The sequence below is a fragment of the Sipha flava genome, unplaced genomic scaffold, assembly GCF_003268045.1.
Source record: "Sipha flava isolate LNK unplaced genomic scaffold, YSA_version1 85_pilon_pilon, whole genome shotgun sequence".
NCBI lineage: Eukaryota > Metazoa > Arthropoda > Insecta > Hemiptera > Aphididae > Sipha > Sipha flava.
Window position 1 is genome coordinate 1,497,994 of NW_020273627.1, and position 19,848 is coordinate 1,517,841.

Sequence of the window (19,848 nt, forward strand, 5' to 3'; positions counted from 1 at the left end):
ATGTTTTTAAATCAGTAGACCGAAAATGATTCCAATCGTGTGTATTTTTTCGTTCTTGTTCGGAAATTGGTCATTAAAGTGGATCGAGAAAAATAAACGCTTTGGATTTAACTATTATTTCGTTTTCACAGTATTTTTCGTATTTATCAATTCTTTTTATTTATTTTATGAAATGTTGACGGACGTCATACATAATGAAACTGTAAACACTAGTCCACAACACTTAATCATTTATACAATACATTTAAATTGTTGCGTTTTGGCTTCAAACAGGTAAAACAAGACGTATTTACTAGCAATAATTAATATAAACAAAAAATGTATGTCGATAACCATAACGGATAATAATTAAGAATAAAAGCAAATATATTTATTTTCTATCTTGTGAGGAGATCAAATTCCAAGACAAAGAATTCTTAACCTCAAGAATAAATATTACTTGTTTAACTTGTATTAAATTAATATCTTAATTTAGGATTCAATTACTTGTGGTTTCTGAACATCAAATATTCAAATTTACTAATCTTTGAAGTCAATTTTATAAACACCATGTTAATTCTTACTGCTTAAAATGATTAATATACAGTCGATAATGCATTTGATAAAACTCTCTACATTACAAATTTTTTTACGGAACCATGACATTTTCATTGAAAAGGATTTTTTTCTCAAGTTAATTTCATTTCAAACCACGTAATGTTTTGAAATTAAAAACGTACTGAGCAAATTCTTTATCGTTTAAACTACAGAATAAATAAATAATATTATTTATATTTTTTAGTTTTCAAAATTGCGGCAAAATTAAGTTTCTTATGCAAAAAAAACTGCACTCGTCGTGGATTGTAATATGTACCCACAGGCTATAATACTCACGTAGATGTTTTAATTATTATTTATTACCGTATAATATTATTAATATTTTTACTATTATATACTGTACATAATTATGCCACGTTACTATTGTACTTAATATTACACATTGTTATTCGCGTAAATTTCGAACTATAACGTTAAACGTGTGTGTAAATGGAAAAAAAAAATGTTTTCTCGGAGGACACTCGAGTTCGTTAAACAAAAGTTTGTTCGGCCGTGTTGCAGCATTGTCATTCAATACGATGTGGTTGTGTTTCGCTTTCCCGCAGGTTGATGACCGCCAAACACAGCGAATATTTCGCAAACGAACTGATGAAGACGTGCGGCCGGACCGTGGAGTCGGGCCGACATATACCAGAGTTCTGGTTCAGGATGTGCTGCACGGGCGCACTGGTGTACATGAACTACTACAAGCACCGGACGTTCACGGACGCGCCACACGCGACGATCGTGGTGCTGAAGTCCATGCCGTTCGCGTGCTGCTTCCTAACCATGTCGACGATGGAATCGCAGTACACGTCCGCGTGCAACACGCTCGCCGACGAGTTCACGACGCTGAACGCGCTGATGCGGACCGCTGCCGATACCGACGCCGAGACACTGATCGCCGCATCCGGGGCCCATTGCCGACTCACGTGGCTGACCAGACTGTTCAACGACGAATACAGCGTGCCCATATTCCTGACCACCGTCAACCTGCTGCTGTTGCAGATATTCTCCATGAACGACTTCATGGCAATGATCATCGACGGCGAATCGTTCGAACCGTCCTACGTGCACTTGGAGTACATGTTCGACTCGTTCACGTGGACTTGGATGTGGTTCCGGTTCTGGTGGATCTGCCATCACGTCGACCGTCTGATCAAACAGGTTAGACGATTCGACCCTGCGCGGTCCACCTGACGATCGTTGTTACGAGTTGTTACATGTTCGTTATATTTATTCATGTAAAGTTAACAATCGATTAAATTAATACATTTGTAGACAATCGAATCACTACTAATTTAAATAAATCTTATTTTTTATTACACATAATTTGATAGCAGTTATTAGAAATTTTAATCTTATTTTTAAAAATTATCCATAGTATGTCAATCTACCCCTAGATCCGAGTCTCATATCGTTAGCGTGGAAATCAATAACAAGTAATCGAAGTGATTATCCACCTTCGATCTTCTCCTTATCCCTACGTTTAAGAGCTGTACAACCCCTGATTTCCTGATTCCATCGATGGCCGCATATTGTTTGATTTTTATTGTAAAAACTATTTATATTCCCGTTGGTTTTGACTAAAATTGTACGTTATGTTTTATTTTACTAACTTTTCAACAAATAACTTCTTACATAATTAATTAATATACAGTATATCTCAATAAAAAACCAACTAACACGTAGCGTTTGGAAATATTCATAATTCTTGAAATTCATATGAAAGTTGTATACTAAAAGCAGTAAGAAAAAAAACATGAATAACAATAAAAAACAAAATAATAAATTCATGTAGTCAGCTTAAAAAATAAATGTACCTTAAATCAGGAGCATTTTCCAGTAGAAAAGATATAAACACAATATTGAAACATTACAATGCTCTACAAATATTGAAAACAAAGATATGCAAAACATCAGCTTAATAATTTTATTGTTTCAACTGCTAAATTGTTAACATAAATTTGTTTTTTATAGATTGACTTAACAGCAAAAATAATGTTGGAAAAAGATATAAGTTCATTTCCAGAAAACATAAGGAAATTGGTAATAATAAAATTGTTCAGTATCTTTTATTTTAATATAGCAATATAAAAATCTATATTAACTATTTATGAATAATATAGGTTTTTGTTGAATTTTTTTGTTGTAATTATAAAGTAGGTACTCAGGGCCGTCCTTAGGGGAGGGAGCAGGGCCCAGGCCCCAGACCTCGCGTTTGAAAAAAAAAGTAGCAAATTTTTTTTTTTTTAAATTGTTTTATTTTCATGGTATTTAAATTGTAAGTTTTATATAATTAGTAAATATCAAAAATGATATAAAAATAACGAAGTTGGTTCAACGTAAAAATATTGAAATATCAATAATACGATATTATCGTAATCGCAACACATCAGCTTCGGTGATACGGGTAACAGGCAGCAGCCACCGACCATATTTTTCGTCGAATTGTTATTACTAGGGCTAGGGACTTCATGCCCTTAAAAACCTTAAAATATGTATGCATTTATGCCCTAAAGAATCAATAAATATGCTATTAATATATGCATTTCAAAAAATTATATTTGTTATTATTAATTAATTAAAAAAATTGAATTAATAATAAATAATAATAATATTTTTAGATATGATAGGTATGATGATCTGAGATAATTATTTTCTTTTTTCAGATTTGTTTTCATCTTATATTGAGTTTTTGTCTATAACAAATATAAAATTGTTTTAAAAATAAATGTAATTAAAAAAATGTTTTCTATTTTTATTATAGTACTAATTACCTTGAGCATTACATTGGACTATAAGATATTTTCTCAAGTTGGAAAATTTACCGCTTGCTATCAGCCAAAATATTTTTATACTTAAAAAAGGAACATTCTACGTTTACGGAACTTATTAGTGCAAACTTAAAAAGTGCTAGGTAACTACTACTAATATCTACAGGCAATCCTTCCATAAATTCATTTTTTCCATTTAAAATTTTTGATATTTTTTGTAGTTGATAAAATCCAACCTTTTTCTTCAAAACTTTTTCAATTTTGTCATCAATTCCCTTAGCATGAGCAGATCCTTCAATTTTTGTAGAATGTATATTTTCTTTTATTAAAACAATTAAATTTCTTTTGTAGTTTTAATTATTTTAATGGATTCAATTAGTGCCATACCTTGGATTTCAAGCCAAGTGATGGATGAAGAAATAAATCCATAATTTTTTTATAAAATTAAAAAACTTACTCCTTCTTATAAATAACTGTCAAATATGCACTTATAAATAAAAAATGGTCAAATGTGCAAAATATGCAACTATAAATTTTAAGTATGAACTTGTATTGCTATGAAACAAATTTCTATATTACTTAGCTATGTTTTTGATAATTATTTAAAAACATGCCAACTCCTTGAAGTCCCGAGCCCTAGTTATTACTTAGTAAAGACCGGATTTAATAGTTGAAGACTGGGCAGGAATAACGTGCTATGTATCATTTTTTCGGATATCATATTTTTGCGGAATAACGTGTTATGAAGCAATATTGATCTATTTTAAAAATCGTAAAATTCCTAAGATATTTTAATCGTATACAAACATTGTTCGCTCCAATATGCGCGATATTATTATTATTATTATTATTCTAATTAGCGCGGCGGCGACTCACTCTCCTTATCTGTTTCCCTCTTCCGGCTCCCCAACTGTATATGTGAATTTTAATTATCTTTTTATATTCTTATTTTATTATTATTATTCGTATTGTCGTATGTTAGCTTGAAAATTATTATCTGTATTTTTCCTATTTATTTTTGTACGGCGGCCAACGCCCTTTTTTTGGTCTTTTCTTTGTCTTTGTCGTTCGTTCGTCGGTTGCGATTGTTGCACTACGGTCTAACATTATTATTTTTTGTCGTCGTCGTTTTTTTTTTTTTGTTGTTGCTATTGAAGCACAATTTGAACATTTTGTTCTTTAAATGTATTATTATTATTTTGTATTGATTATTGTTATTACTCTCGCCATAAGTGGCACTTATCATTTTTAATATTCAACTGAATAAAATAAATCCAGTTACCAGCAATAAAGACTTTCACTACCAATTCAGTGTCTTGGCAACTACGTTTCACTTATTGCCATACGTAAGTCCGCCAGCACCCGGCGTAGTGTGTATGAGGCCGTTCAGGTCTTCCAATACTTCAGTTCAACATCGTTACCAATTCACCATTGTTACCTGCCGTAATTTTAAGTAGTCTATAAGTTGTGTCCTGAATGTTTAGCTGTTAATTATTGTCCGACTTTTTGTGAGCTCTGTGGTCATTGCACCAAACCGATTCGACCACAGAGGCCCCCCCCCCCCCCCCCGATAACTAAACTCTATTTCCTGGTCTCCCGTGCATAACTAAATTAATTCCGTTCCTTTCGGCACCGCCGTCGTGTTAGAGGCTGCCGCCGAACGTTATCGGTCCATCGCTCACATCGAGTTGCCTACCTACTAAAGTGGTCTGCGTGGTGTAGGTAAAATTGCCTATACGCATCATATTAGGCGCCTGCCACATAATTCTTTACATTTTTATTTATTAAATCTCTTTTTTTATTTGTCATTGTGACTGGTCCTTCGAATCTCGTGTCGGCCCACTCAATCATCGTGTACAAACTTCACTGTTCACAGTAAGTTGACACGCCACGCGACGTGCGAATATTTCGATTATGCAACATACATTTGAAATAATTTTGTTTAAGTTTAATTCATAAATGAACACAGTTCACAAAATAATAAAATAACGGTCAAGTTATAAAAAAAATAGTCTAATAGCACGTTATTCCTGCCCACCATTCAGTTATTACAACTTTTTATTGATATCAGGTAAATCAAAACTGATCAAATATGTATACGAATCGCATTAATAACAGTCTTCTTTTTTAATTTAATAATGCAATTTTTTACAATTATTACAATTTTTGTATACTTCACGTGATAAAATATACAAATTATTTTTTCTAAAGTAATTTTACAATAAAAATATAACTACAACGTAGTAGTTAAATATAGTTTAATAGTTTAATAACATTTTTAAAATTATATTTATCAGAGTTATCCAAAAAACTCACAAGTTTAGAAGAATCAAATAGTCAATTACTTAACAGTTTAAACATATTTAGTGAAATTGAAAATATTTCGATAAATATTCTAGTGATAAGAACTATTGATGTCATTATATTTTTATAGATATATCATAAATATAAATATATACCTAAATGATTTTTAAAGTATTTTCGCCCTGGGTCTCGCAAATCTTAAGGACGACCTTGTAGACAGGCCTTAACTCACGCAAGTGCAGATGGAGCACTTGCACTTGGCCCCCAATTTCTGCTCCCCCCCCCCCGGGTCTCCGTAAATTCTAGAAAATTGTATTTTTAAATTAATTAACCGATATCGAACAATTGTTTTGAGAACTTTCCACACGCAACTTTTTTTGATTAAATCGCAAGTATCATTATCGTTCGCTCTCTATCTTTACATACATGTCAACCATAAACTGTTGACAAAGCTTACGACATCGCAAAATAACGTTTTCTGATCGCATCTAATCATCAACCGATATGTATAATGATTCTTCGAACTAACATTCTTGTTTGTTTTGGCACCTGTTTGATCTTGTTGTTTAATATTTATGCAACACTCGTCATTTAATACTATAAAAAAAAATCAATAGTTTTTAAATAGTTTTAATAGTTTTTTTAATAGTACCATTTAATAATTCATTTTCAATTGCGCAGTTATCGACCGGCTTAAAAATTATTAAATTAAACTACTATTTATTAAACAATAGCACTTAGGAGTATAAAAAATAGATAAAAACCTATTCACAGACCTACTAAATGTATATACAAGATGTCACTAAAATCGGTTAAGCCGTTTTGAAGTAATATGGTAACAAACACTGTGACTCACTCTCCATGTTGATCCATTTTTTTGGTGTTGGTCGGGGGCTCCATTTATGATTAATTATGCCATATGGACAAGTTATAAGCTAAAGCTTGCTGTTGCTTTTTCAATTCGAAAAAATATTCCAGAACTCAAAAAATCAATCATTAAAAAAATTTAAAAAAAAAATTGTGTTAAATCAGCCCAGCCGTTCTCAGTTGATGAATTGTCTTACATTTTCGTTCCATTTTTATATATATAGATATTATTAAAGACTATGGTCGAATCACAAAATATTGTATTTTTGCCTGACCAGGAAGACATTTTAATTGAAGAAGTACATAATAATCCTATATTTTGATATAAAACGTCAATTTTTTTTTTTTTTTTGGGGGGGGAGGATTTAAATAAGAAAACAATAATTTTTCTTCATTTTCTTCCTCCTCCAATAGAAGCAGCAAAATTTTATTGTTATTAACAATGTACAAACTGGTTTATATTTCATTCAATTTTGAAATTTTATAAATTTTGAGATAGGTATTTAACACTTTTAACACTTTTCACTAACACTTTTAACTTTTTTACTATCAACATTTTCCCCTCCTCTATGTAGATTTTTCTAGAACATTTTTTTTGACTTGAGGGTCCCCAAAAAAAATTGTGCACTTGGCCCTAATTTTATTAAATCAGGCACTGTCTGTAGGTACTTGTATGTTATATGACCATAAGTGAAATATTATTCATTAAAAATCATGTTTATAAGTATATCTAAAAAATAAGTTATGTATGAGTATTATATATTTTATTATAACACTTACTCAGCCGTGATGATTAATTTTAATTAATCAACAAAAAATAAAGATTTTAAAGCTTTTAACTTGATTGAAACTTTTTTTATGTGATCGTTACAAGAATTAATATGGCGATTCCACTATGGGATCAATATACAGTACACGTATACCTATGTTTAAATATATTACTGTACTAATACTAAGGTAAAAGTTTTATCTGTAAAATAAAGTTACTTTACAGGTTAAACTTTTATTATCATCAATAAAAAACTAACCTTCCTGCTATTGAATGATAATACATGAGAAAGTAACTTAATCTGATCAATGGCTTGTAGGCACTTGATTTTTTAGATCAATTGCTTCACCGCCACGTAAGAATTACAGCATGGGGATTCTATGACATAAACAAAGAATTACTATTCATGGTAAGTACATGGATGTACATTTTTTTCATCGTGCATTGGCCAAAACTCAATAACGTGTGTTTTAGATAATAGGATATCAATCCGGTTTATGTTTGATTTGTACCCAATTTACAACTTCAGGAGTACAACTAATCAACAGCTTCACGACTACACGGAAGAATTACTCGGACGCTGCAGTATCCTGATCAAAATTAGTCATGCAATGGCGATGCCAGGAATTTTTCCCATGGCGGGCCAAAAGGAGGCCAATATAAATTAGAGCTAGCAAAGTTGTATGGTAGTTGAATAAACGGGTGGGAGGAAGTTGCCAGGGACTGGACTGCTCTGAGTATCCTTTTTTATACTCCGTATCGGATAAAAATGATTCACTAATGTTATCGACAAATTTAAATTGTAATTTGTAAGTTTTAAGTTTTAGGTATTTTAGTATTGAACAAACAAGTATAAAATAGTTAATATATAGCAAAATATTTAATTACCTGTTGGTTGATACCGAACTTGTAACATAAGTAATTCAGGAGAAAATTTTTTTTTATTAGTTACGTTAAAAAAATCGTTTATTCTTCCTTTAGACATTTTGATTAATAATGTTTTTTTATTAAAAAGATAAAAAAATAAAAGATTAAAAGATAACAATAGAAGAGTACGCGAGTACACGACTAAATAAATAAAAAATGTTCACTAGTCTATAGTTGCTACATGCTCACATTACTGACTGATTGGACATCCGAGTGTAGTTATTATGTACCGATGATTGTAATCTAAACTATTCAGGTCATATTTCAGAATCATCTAAGATTAGATTTATTCAATAATATTGTCGTAATCCCGTCTAACCCATATCCGCGAGCAACTACACAAAATATAAAACGTAAACAATCTATATTATATTTATATATAGCTGTATGTGACATGTGTATGACTAAAACATTTTTATAATCTAACCTAACCATGGCTCGCCCGGGCCCGCCTTTGGTGCCTCCACCGTAGTCATGGCATCCTATTATTGTTTAATTTTATCTATTTCAATTTTCAAAAATATAAATCAAATAACTATTAATCCTAAGATAAATTATTAAAAATTTTAGATAATGTTTATAAATTAATAGTAGTATAACATTTTTTTTTTGTTTTTAATTTTTTTTACTATACAATCTGTAAATATCTTATTTTTACAAAAAGTACAGGTAGAAACAGAATAAAAATAAAATAAAATAAAAAGGGACTGATAACTTGAATAAATAATCCATCCAGTGATGGAACTTCTTGACATTGTGAATGGGTTTTATTCAGTTAGGAGATCCTGACACCATTTGCATCTTAAACGACTTCTGGGGTCACCTGGGACGGTGAGGTCAGATAAGTTTGAGATTAGAGGATTGCGGTGGTTGGAGAGATTTGAGTAGAATCTTTTATATAGAGTTTTGGCTATGTGTTGTACTGTTGGAATGGAAAGGTCATTATGGAGTGTATCGTTTGAGATATAGAAGGAGGCTTAGGTAATTTGTCGAAGGCATTTGAATTGGAATGTTTGAAATTTCTTTATATTTGATGGTTTGGCCGAACCCCAAAATTGTATACCATATGATCAAATGAGTTTTAGTAATAGTTTATATAGAAATATTTTGTTGCTCAGATTGATGTGTTTAGAAGTTAGGAGGAGACGTAGTTGACGGAATCGGTTATTCAGTGCGATACGTTTGGTATGGATGTGGTGGGTCCAAGTCAGTCGACGGTCCAGGTAAACGCTGATATATCGGACATTTTGTGTGGGTGGCATGGGTAGGGCAATTTCTTGGTTTTAAAGTGAAAGTACAGTGGGCGGATTTTGACTACCGTCAAATGGTTATAATTGGGGCAGCGGTACAACTTGGACCAAAATCATGTTTTTATTTTTTGCGCCATAAGGCCACGGTATCAAGTTATAGCGTTATCGCACTATTTTCAATATTTTTTTTGAAACATTTTCTTCAGAAAGCAGAAAGAACTTAAATTGAAGATCAGAAATTATTAGTAAGTATATTTAATATGTATAATAAAGTAAGTGTAATTTGTTAAGCATTTGACATACCTTAATAGTATTGTATAAACAAGAAAAAGTATTGTTTTTTGAGTGATGTGATAAATAAAAATAAGTTTCCAATTTATGTAATTGTTATATTTTAATATTTATTACATTTATAAGTATAATATTTATTAAGTTATTTAAGTTTTAGTGATGTATGTGTAAGTTGGGGCAAGGTGGTCCATGTTACACAAGGATAAAACTTAGTAGATTGTACATACCTCGTAAAATTAGTTTAAAATACATCTTTACCTATTTGTTTTTACTAGTGTTTAATTTGAATTATATATATATATATATATATATATATAATATAATATGGTTGGCTTAATTATATTAAGTTATCTACTTATTGATTTTTTTTTTTATAAAATAATGTATTTATAATATTTCTTTTAAAGAAATGGTTGGACGAAAAAAGAAAATTGGAGCAAGACCATACAAAACATATAATGAAGAAACACTTCAAAGAGCAGTACTTCTTGTAAAATCTCATAAATTGATTGAACGTTAAGCATCTGAAGAGTTTGGCATTTCTAAATCCACAATTCACCGCAAACGCCATGATCAAAATTTATCACTAGTTGGAAGACCCTGTGTTTTGAACTATGACGAAGAACAGGATTTAGTCAAAGGTCTTATTGTAGCTAGTAAATGAGGATTTCCATTAATCTCACATGACATTTCTCATAATTTATGTGAAATTTAAAATGTTAAAAATGTTAATGGGAATTACATCTGAAAATATTATAAAATCAAGACTGATTATGTATTGCTATTCTCATTGTTAAAATATGTTTTTTTAGAAAATATGTTAATTATAATTTAAAATAAGTATTCTGATTTAATAGCAGACTGATATAACATAAGTCATAATGTATTACCTACATACCTAGGGTTTTTAATTTGTATAAATATTGTTTTGTTTTCAACTATAAAAATATAATTAATGTGAGATATATAAATCTATAATTCAATTGTTTTTTTAAATTTATTTTTAATTAGTGTACATTGTTTCAAAAATAAATGCAAAATGTTTTTCTTATCTAAAAAAATTCAAGGAATCTTTTAAAAATATTATTTTTTTGCCCCAAATAAGTCTTAGTAAAGGAAACTTGGTTTTTATTTGATAATTATATGTTTGCCCGAAGTTAAACTTGTATGGTACAACTTGGGACAAGCATAAAAAATAAAAAATAAATATATAGGAGTTTAAGAAAAAACTCAAATCAATAAAATTTTCATAAAACAAAGTAAGACCCAGATTTTTTGTAATCACATGAAATTCCCTAACTTAAATAGTTTTTAAGTTACCTACAATCATAATTTTATAGTGCCCCAAGTAACGCCATTTGACGGTAGTTTATCTTGATTCCCCAGTCTTTATACCAGGTTTGAAGTAAATTTAAGTGGAATTGAATGAAGTTGGAGGCTATTTCAAGATCTGAGTTAAACGCCATAATGGCATTGTCATCAGCAAAGTCATCTGTGATTGTATGGTTAGTTGTGGGTTGGTCGGAGGTGTTTAGATTGAATAAAAGTGGGGCTGCTATGGCACCATGGGAAACTTCAGCATTGATGAGATTTATTTCAGATAAGGCTGAACCAGAAAGTACAACAAAGAGCCTGTCTTCGAGGTATGACTTGAATAATAGCTAGTAGTAAGGTGGGAAGATGGATTTCAATTTGAAAAAGAGGCCTTGGTACCATACTTTATCGAAGACCTGTGCCATGTCTAGAAATGCAGCAGTGCATATTGGTTTTTTTTTTCTAGAGTAAGATATTTGGTATCATCACTATTATTGAGAATTTCCATAGGGCAGGGAAATAAGTTAATCTTATCATGGAGTTGTAGATATGATTTAATAAAAATATGACTTTTTTGGGTAGTTGAAAGGCTACTTCAGCGGTTATTAGGTCAAAGCCTGGGGTTTTTTTCGAGCAGATTTTTCTATAGTATATTTAAATTCACTTGGCTGTATATGTTTGGGGGGGGGGAGACTCATTGGTAATAAACAGAGTAAAAAGTGGTTTACTTTATTAATTTAACTGGAGGAGAGGATATCGGTGTGTGGTTTGAATGTATAAATACATACAAATACACAATAAATATTAATACAAATTCAATTACTTCCAACAAAACTAAAAACTGATAATAAAATGAAAGTCCCTTGACATTTCCTATTTAATACAACGTAGAAGCCAACTGTAAAGTATCTTAGTTTTTACTTAATTTTTTCTAATCCCATCCGTTAATATGTTAAAGTTAACATTTTATTATAATTTGGACGCATATTAAAACTACTCATAATAATAATAATTTAATGTCTAATAGTTATTTTTTCAACATCTAATTACTTTACAACTAATAAATTTGTCCATTACATTATACCATTTTATAATTTAATAATAAAAACAAAAAAGTCAATACTATTTAATAACACTTAATAATGTTGCACATATTAATTTCTAGGTCCACAGAAATGGATGGTACCACACAAACATATATTTTCAAAGTTATTTACACACAAATAATATAAAACTACATTAGCCTGGTATTCATCTATTTATTTAGAATAATTTTGAATTTCAGTGCTATTATTAATTTGTATATTTCTTAAGTATGAATACAAGAAAATTATGCATAATATTTATAAAATTCCAATTCATATGATAATTGAAGATCCAGCATAATAAAATGTTTAATTTATAGTTAAAAAAAAAAAAAAAAAAAAAAAAACTATTGAATTTGACTAAATAAATTGAATGATTTTACATGTAAATATACTAATATTTTCATAAAAATAAACTTACAAATATGGATTCAAATCACCATTAATTAGGATGTATAATACTTTGTCAATAAAATGTGAATAAAGTAGTATTACAGAAATGGTATATATACAACATAATATAATATGTATAGCCTTATCAAAATCGGTGTTTCTATTACATCATAACTAAAATATATTGAAATAAAATAATATATTTATATATATAATAATCAAAATATATATACAGAATGTGTCAATTTACAATCTGTTCTAATGCAGTGTTTGTTAAGTAATGTTATAAATTAATATATAAATAGAGAATAAGTCTAAAGATATGTAATTTGTTATGAACGTTCTGTGTTGTAACCTGGGAACAAATATAACAAAGTGTTGGCTAATTTTGTGTTTATACTCATAGGATAAGTTTTTCCTAATTCAGCTCTACATGACGGACATTGGAATACTTGAGCATTAAACGATCTTTTTAGACATCCCTAAAAAAAAATATTAAATATAATAAAATTTAATATCTATTAAAAAATATCAACATGTTGATTAAAACTTACTTTACAAATGTTATGAGAGCACTCTGTGGTAATTGGTTCAAAAACAATTTCTTGACAGCAAATGCATGAAAATGTTTCTTCAACTCTATCCAAAAAAGCCTACAAAAATGTACAGATAGAAAATGTTTTTTTTTTATTTGAAGTACACTAAAAACCAAACAAAAAAGAATGCATATTTTTTTGCCTTGATTTAACATTTCTTTGCAATCATCCCAGTATTTTCTATTGGCAACATCAGCTTTTATGAATTCATCCGCTTCTTTTTCAAGTTTATACTGAATTTTCATCTTCTTTTTGGAATTAGCATTATTATCCTCTTTTTCTAACAAATTACACTTAGAGTTGTTACTTTCACATTGTTCATTGTCTTCAATATCAGCTTCTTGTAATGTCCTTTTTCTTTTAGATCTGGGTAATTTTGATTTTGGGTCATTGGTCGCAGTTACAGCTGGTATATAATTTTCAGGATACTAATTAAACAAATGAATACAAGTAATTAAGTATACTATGATAAAATTCTTTCAGTCTGGTAGTTTGAGCCAACACAAATTATATTTTAACTGTATTGGTCATTTAAACTTGAAACCAATGAAGTATGTTCTCAACAAAATAATTCTGAGGTTAAGCTCATCTGTTTATATTTCTAACAATAATTGATGTAGTAGTAACATTTAATTTATCAATAAAGTAATCTTAACTTTTAATTAAAAACTTAGAATGCTTACTAAAAACATAAATGTTATTCAAATAATTTGAAAATTATGGAATGTCTATAAAATGCTAATATAAATATTCTTTATAGTTTAATCGAATAGTTCAGGATAAAATACTAAGCAGTACAGAACTCAAAACTATTAGACTATTTTGTAATTATTTCTGTTTTTCTCAATTTTCAATAAAATTACTAAGAAATTAAAAAAAAAAAAAAAAACCACATCAAAGTACCAACCAAACACCATTAACTTTCCATAATTATGATGATTGGCCCAATCATTTTAAAGTGATCTACATAAACAAATAAAAAAAATGAAATAACAAATACAAGTCTATGCACAAAACTAATATATACCTCATTTAATTAAGAATCTAATACTTACAACTTGTATTAAATATGCATTATAATTAACTTTATGAATGCAAATGTCACTATCAGTATATAAGTGCAATTTTAATTTAATTTTTGAATGTATTAATAATTTTCAAGATTATTTTCAACTTACAATTATTTTAAGACCTAATTGAGTCATACGTTTTTTGCCTTGTGCTGTCCAAGGAGCTGGAATTGGATCATCTCGCCTCAAAACAAAACGCCATACAGTAAACCCTGAAATTCCAGTTTCTGGATAATATTTAACAACTTTGTAAAGACCATCATATCTGAAAATGATAATGAGGAAAATTATGTTATATTTCAATAGAACAACAGTTAATAATAATAAAAAAGCTATTTAATGAATTTAAAAAAAATGAATACTCAATATTTTTATTAAATATTAATTCCCACCGATTTCCTAACTCTGGTGCATATTTGGAATGTTTACGTAGTTTATAATTTCGTATGACCCTAACTGGTTTGCCTTTTTTCCAGTCCACAGCTGTTGCCCCTTTTTCATTGTCAATTTTTGCATTACAGTTTAGTGCCAGAGCTCTAAAAATTTGTAAAGAGAAAAAAATAATGTAAATATATTAAAAGTTAGTTAATAATAAATTACTAATAAATGTACCTATTATAACGTGTTAACTCTTGATCACAACTCTGCAAAGCAGTACGTTTGTTTCCAGATAAATCTCGTCCTCCAGAACCTGTATATAAGAACTCATCACCATTATCAACATCATCTTCATAGCCGCCACTTAGAACAATACTAAATGCACCCTGATTATCACGGCCATGTATGCCACCAACAGGAGGACGATGAATACCAGCTTCAGATACCTAAGATGGACACTTGTAAAACCTTAGGTATACACAAAAATGTATTTCCCAACTCACTTGTACACGAAATAACCATGTGGTTCCAACTTCAACACCAGGAATGGGACCAAAATGATTTGATGGAACAATATTACATTTTTTTGTTCTCCCAACACAAGCCATACCTTTACCCCAATCTCGTTTTGATGTCGATATTGATTCTGGTCCCTTTTTTTTTGAAGCCTTTAATTTTTCACCAGCTTTCACAATTTCATTTTCATCATTTTTACATGAAGGACAATACCTAATTCATCCAATATATTAAACCAATCAAGTTTTTTAACACCAATCTTACCACCACTTACCAATCATCATCTCCTGGCATCTCATTCAAGGGTGGATTAAGACATACCATATGGTAAGGGTGATTACATTCATCACACATTAATTGTTTATCTTCATTGTCTTTTCCACCACAAATACGACAACCACATTCCTTACATGATTTTTCCATGTTATCCTTACATTTGATACAATACAAAGCACCAGCTCCTATTGAAGAAAAATGTATAAACTTAATATTTGATTTAAAATAAATTATATAACTTTTGTTATTACTCATCACAGTTGGCTGTGTTTGCATGATTTTATCATCTTCTGGAGTCCTCTCAATAAGCAATTTATAAGGTTTTACTTTATAGATATCATCAAGAAACATTAAATGACAGTTTTTTAAAACAACATTATCTATTCCAACAGATACATCTCCTATTATCTCATGACCTCTTCTAGATTTTTTCACCTCCTTAACTAATACATCATACCAATAGCCACGTTCTTGAGGATAATCAACATTATAGTTCATGAGAACTTGATCATTGATTTTTAATTTTTCAAGAGGCAGAATTTCAGATGCATGTGGTCGAATTTCTTGCAAGTGAACTTCAATGGGAAGTTCTTCAGGGCACCTAAATAGATATGGCATATATTTCTCAAATTTTTCTTTTTTAGAACATATATTTACATAATAGTAAATCACTTACCCTTCAATCGCTACAACATAAAGAAGACCATCATTTTTTACAGGACTCTTAGGATCATTTGGCTTCTCTACTAGAGCATTGTCTTTTTTAATCTTGATCAATTTACCTATAAACCATGAACCATAGTGATAATCTTTCATATCAACATAATCACCAACTTTGAAATATTTGCTTTCCACAGATATATCATCATCGGCATCACTCTATAAAAACATAAAAACAGATTTTAGATTTGAAATTATTAAAAAATAAAATATTTACTTTATCTGATGCTGAACTAGCTGCAGAAGAACTACTTGGAATATGAGTTTCATTTTTACATAACTTTGTTGTAACTTTTGATACAGATTTTTTTTGCGAACTATTTTCATTAACAGCTGCCCTAACCATTAATTGAATGACATCATTTACATTTATACTATAATCAAATAGTCTATATTGGTTTTCGAGCTAAAACATAAATACTCTAATTACCATTCAATAATTTTAAACATGGTTTAAAATAATTCAAATAACAGTTGAATAATATGATGCACATATAATAATAAGATTATTCAGAAAATGAAAATACTAACTACTGATATCCTATTAACAAAATTGAGTATTTAAAAATTTTTATTTTCATTACATTATAAAACAACCAAAATAATTTTATATATAATAAAAATATGGGTAAAAACATATTCATCTAATTTGAATAAAAATCATCACATAAAATCAGTTATATTAAAATAATATAAAAATGTATTTATACAGTAATAAAATTGAAAAAATAAATAAGTTGGCACATGGTTTAACATATTTATTTATTTAATATATATTAATGTAAGTTTGTAAGTTTATAATTAATACAACTACAAAACAATTTATATATTATTTATACTATTAAAAACCTATTCTTCAAAAACAATTATGATTATTAAAATCATGTCCATTAATTATGAAATAAATATTTAATGAAAAAGTTTAAAATATTTTAATCAATTGTCTGTTGAAATAATTTAAATAACTGATAAGCTTTAAAGAAGGTGCAGTTCTAACTGTTTTTATACTATGACATCCCTAAAAAATTAAAATACACAGTCTACTCACCATTATTTTAATTCGTTACAATTCTAAGTAACACAATATAAAGTAATAATTTAAATTTTGATGTTATATAACATTAGTATAGCAATAAAGGTAAGATATTTTTTTATATTTTTGTATAAATAAAATATCTTAACTTAAACAAAAATATAATTTGGTTCTATAAAAAATAATAAATATTATTTTGAGAAACATAATTCTTTGTTAAAATTATAGAACATAAAATATGTACTTTCTATCTATAAGTGTATTCATTATGTACTAGCACAAACTAAAGCAACATAATTGTACCTCGATACAATTTAAATTAATCTATAGAACATGATAAGATAAAATTATAATAATTAACACAGATAGTTTTTAGAGTTTTGATTTCGAAAAACATAAGATAAGCATGACATAGGTATTTAAAAAAATAAAATTTTAATAAAAATATAAAAATTCTAACTAAGGAAATAAAATATAATATATAATTATTAAAAAAAAAATAAAACTACAAGAATTTTATTTCGTATCCCATGTTAAATTGCAAAGCAAAATAATTAAAATATAAGAAGTATAATATGTTAATCATTACACAACAAGTTTTTATACTTATTATTTTACATAAAATCAAAATTATATTTAATATTAAAATCTAAATTACCCAACGATAAAATAATTTATCAGATATATAAGAAAAAAAGGCCTATAAGGTAAAGAAAACAAATTTAACTATAGGAGACAAAATATTTTTAAAATAATTCAAAATTACAGTAATAAAATATTTACTAATTTGCAAAAATAATATTACAAATATAGTTAATACATATAAAAAAATTTTTGATATAATTATAATGGACAGAATATATTTTATGGATTAATTAGTATTATAATTATGATTTAAATATCTAGACAAAAGTGAATAAGGAAATAATAATTTATACTTGAAGTCTTATTAACATTTTATTGAACAGTCTATGGTGATATTTAAAAAAAATAATTGTGGTTAATATTTCAAGTAGAAAAATACAATTTTAAATCAGTTCATTGATTGTCAAATACATGAATTCACAAAATTCTATAATCTAAAAATGTACTAAGTAATAAGTAGGTTGATTATTTTTTTATTAAATATAAATTTATTTATGCGTTTGATTGATGAAATCGATGATATTATACTTTTAGTAGTATTTATTATTCGGTAGTATTTCAATAACAAGTTATAAACATTGACCTAATTTAATTGTAAAACTTTAAAAGAAAATGTAATACCAATTTAATTTCACTATCTAAATATGTATTAAAAAATAAGTCACTTAATTTAAATAATTGAAATACTTATCCAATAGAATGATATAATTAGTAATTAAACAGTGTTTCCTACAAACTATTAATAATTTAAGTATAAAAACATCATAATTGAAATAAAGTATTAAAATGGTCTTAGATATCATTGCTATATGTACATTAGTAACATTATTTAGATGAGTAAATGCTAAAACAACTGCAATAAAATTCCAATGTGTCGGCAACACTGTGCCAAGAGGACAAAAACAGTCTTTGTTCTTACTTGTTTGCCTGCGAAAAATAATCTCAAATTTTCCGATTTAACATGGAACTTTTTTTCAACAAGAGTCTTGAAATCTTTAACTAACGCAGTTCTGGATGTGGGTATTGTTACTGACACACCTGTGTCCATCATTCTCACTTGCACGTACATGGTCAAAATTGCTAATGCAGTCACCTCAACCGTTGTATGTGATCACGTTTCACTTAGGTGTGCCCAAAACTGAGGAAACCTGTAATTTAAATCCAACAATGAATACTCAGCATGCCACAATATTAACTAGCAAGCGATTAAGAGCTCCATCTGGACTGTGGTGTGTAGGTACATTACGACGAGCATCCAACATTATGCGGAACCCTTCAAATGGCAAAATATTAAGTCTACATCCCAACCCTTGGAGGCTCCTCTCGACCCTCTCACAAAAATGTGTAGCCGTGTAAGCCCTGTTACGTGACAATGCACAAGATAAAACAAAGCCAAAATCGCCAAAATAGAAAATTTAATATAATCTGCCGACTTCCACACACTCACCTGCTATCCTTTTTCAAACAATCGACAACGGCGATCAAACAGCAGTCCGTTCAACCCACATCAGTCGTTCAACAACAATGATGAGCAACGGTATTTCAAAGCACACAAAAATTGAACACAATACATTTTGGCGGGACGACAGTGACGGCAAAGAACGAGTGTGCGCGCGACTATTTTCTTTATACAGAAAGAGATGCGCCAACGCGCGCACAGTCGAATACGACTACAACGGATTTTTAAAATGGCTCTGGTGATTGGTAGTCGGACGATGACGAGTTGACCGACGTTTGATAACCTGTGATAACGCATGTAAACACAGATCACAATATTCAGATAATAATCAACTAGCTATATTGGCAATTACTAACGTCGTACTAGCTTTACTTTTTTAACCAAATTAATTCATCATTTTCTGTCATTCTTAAGGAAATTAGAACTTTATCAAATACAACATGTATGTGTTTTGAAAATGAATTATTCTTGCGTGGACCTTTTACAATTTATCCATTGGTCCAGTGGCTTAGCTTGGATGGAGGATTAATGGGTTATAACCCTCCCACCCGTAATGTCTCTCTTATTTTGTAAGAAATCAATAATTTTAAGACAGGTATAAT

At 29.0% G+C, this 19,848-nt stretch overlaps 2 protein-coding genes across 3 annotated transcripts; one reads left to right on the forward strand and one right to left on the reverse strand.

The window, feature by feature from the left end:
* The first annotated feature begins 957 nt into the window (after positions 1-957).
* On the forward strand, positions 958-8,065 carry LOC112693367. Its single transcript, XM_025568394.1, has 4 exons — positions 958-1,801; positions 2,557-2,625; positions 7,613-7,702; positions 7,768-8,065. Exon 1 carries the CDS (start codon positions 1,147-1,149, stop codon positions 1,774-1,776), a length of 630 nt encoding a protein of 209 aa, XP_025424179.1. The 5' UTR covers positions 958-1,146; the 3' UTR covers positions 1,777-1,801; positions 2,557-2,625; positions 7,613-7,702; positions 7,768-8,065.
* Positions 8,066-12,739: 4,674 nt separating this feature from the next.
* On the reverse strand, positions 12,740-19,502 carry LOC112693359 (E3 ubiquitin-protein ligase UHRF1-like). Of its 2 annotated transcripts, XM_025568372.1 has the most exons (13): positions 19,235-19,502; positions 18,707-18,935; positions 16,327-16,515; positions 16,066-16,268; positions 15,641-15,990; positions 15,388-15,574; positions 15,101-15,326; positions 14,832-15,043; positions 14,612-14,755; positions 14,328-14,484; positions 13,284-13,577; positions 13,108-13,206; positions 12,740-13,035 (listed from the first exon to the last, which is right to left on the reverse strand). In XM_025568372.1, the coding sequence occupies exons 2-13, from the start codon at positions 18,854-18,856 to the stop codon at positions 12,886-12,888; spliced, it is 2,361 nt and encodes a 786-aa protein (XP_025424157.1). In that variant the 5' UTR covers positions 18,857-18,935; positions 19,235-19,502; the 3' UTR covers positions 12,740-12,885. The 2 variants fall into 2 exon arrangements, with proteins under 2 accessions (XP_025424157.1, XP_025424158.1); XM_025568373.1 differs by lacking the exon at positions 12,740-13,035 and having other exon boundaries at positions 13,283-13,577.
* Positions 19,503-19,848: the final 346 nt, after the last annotated feature.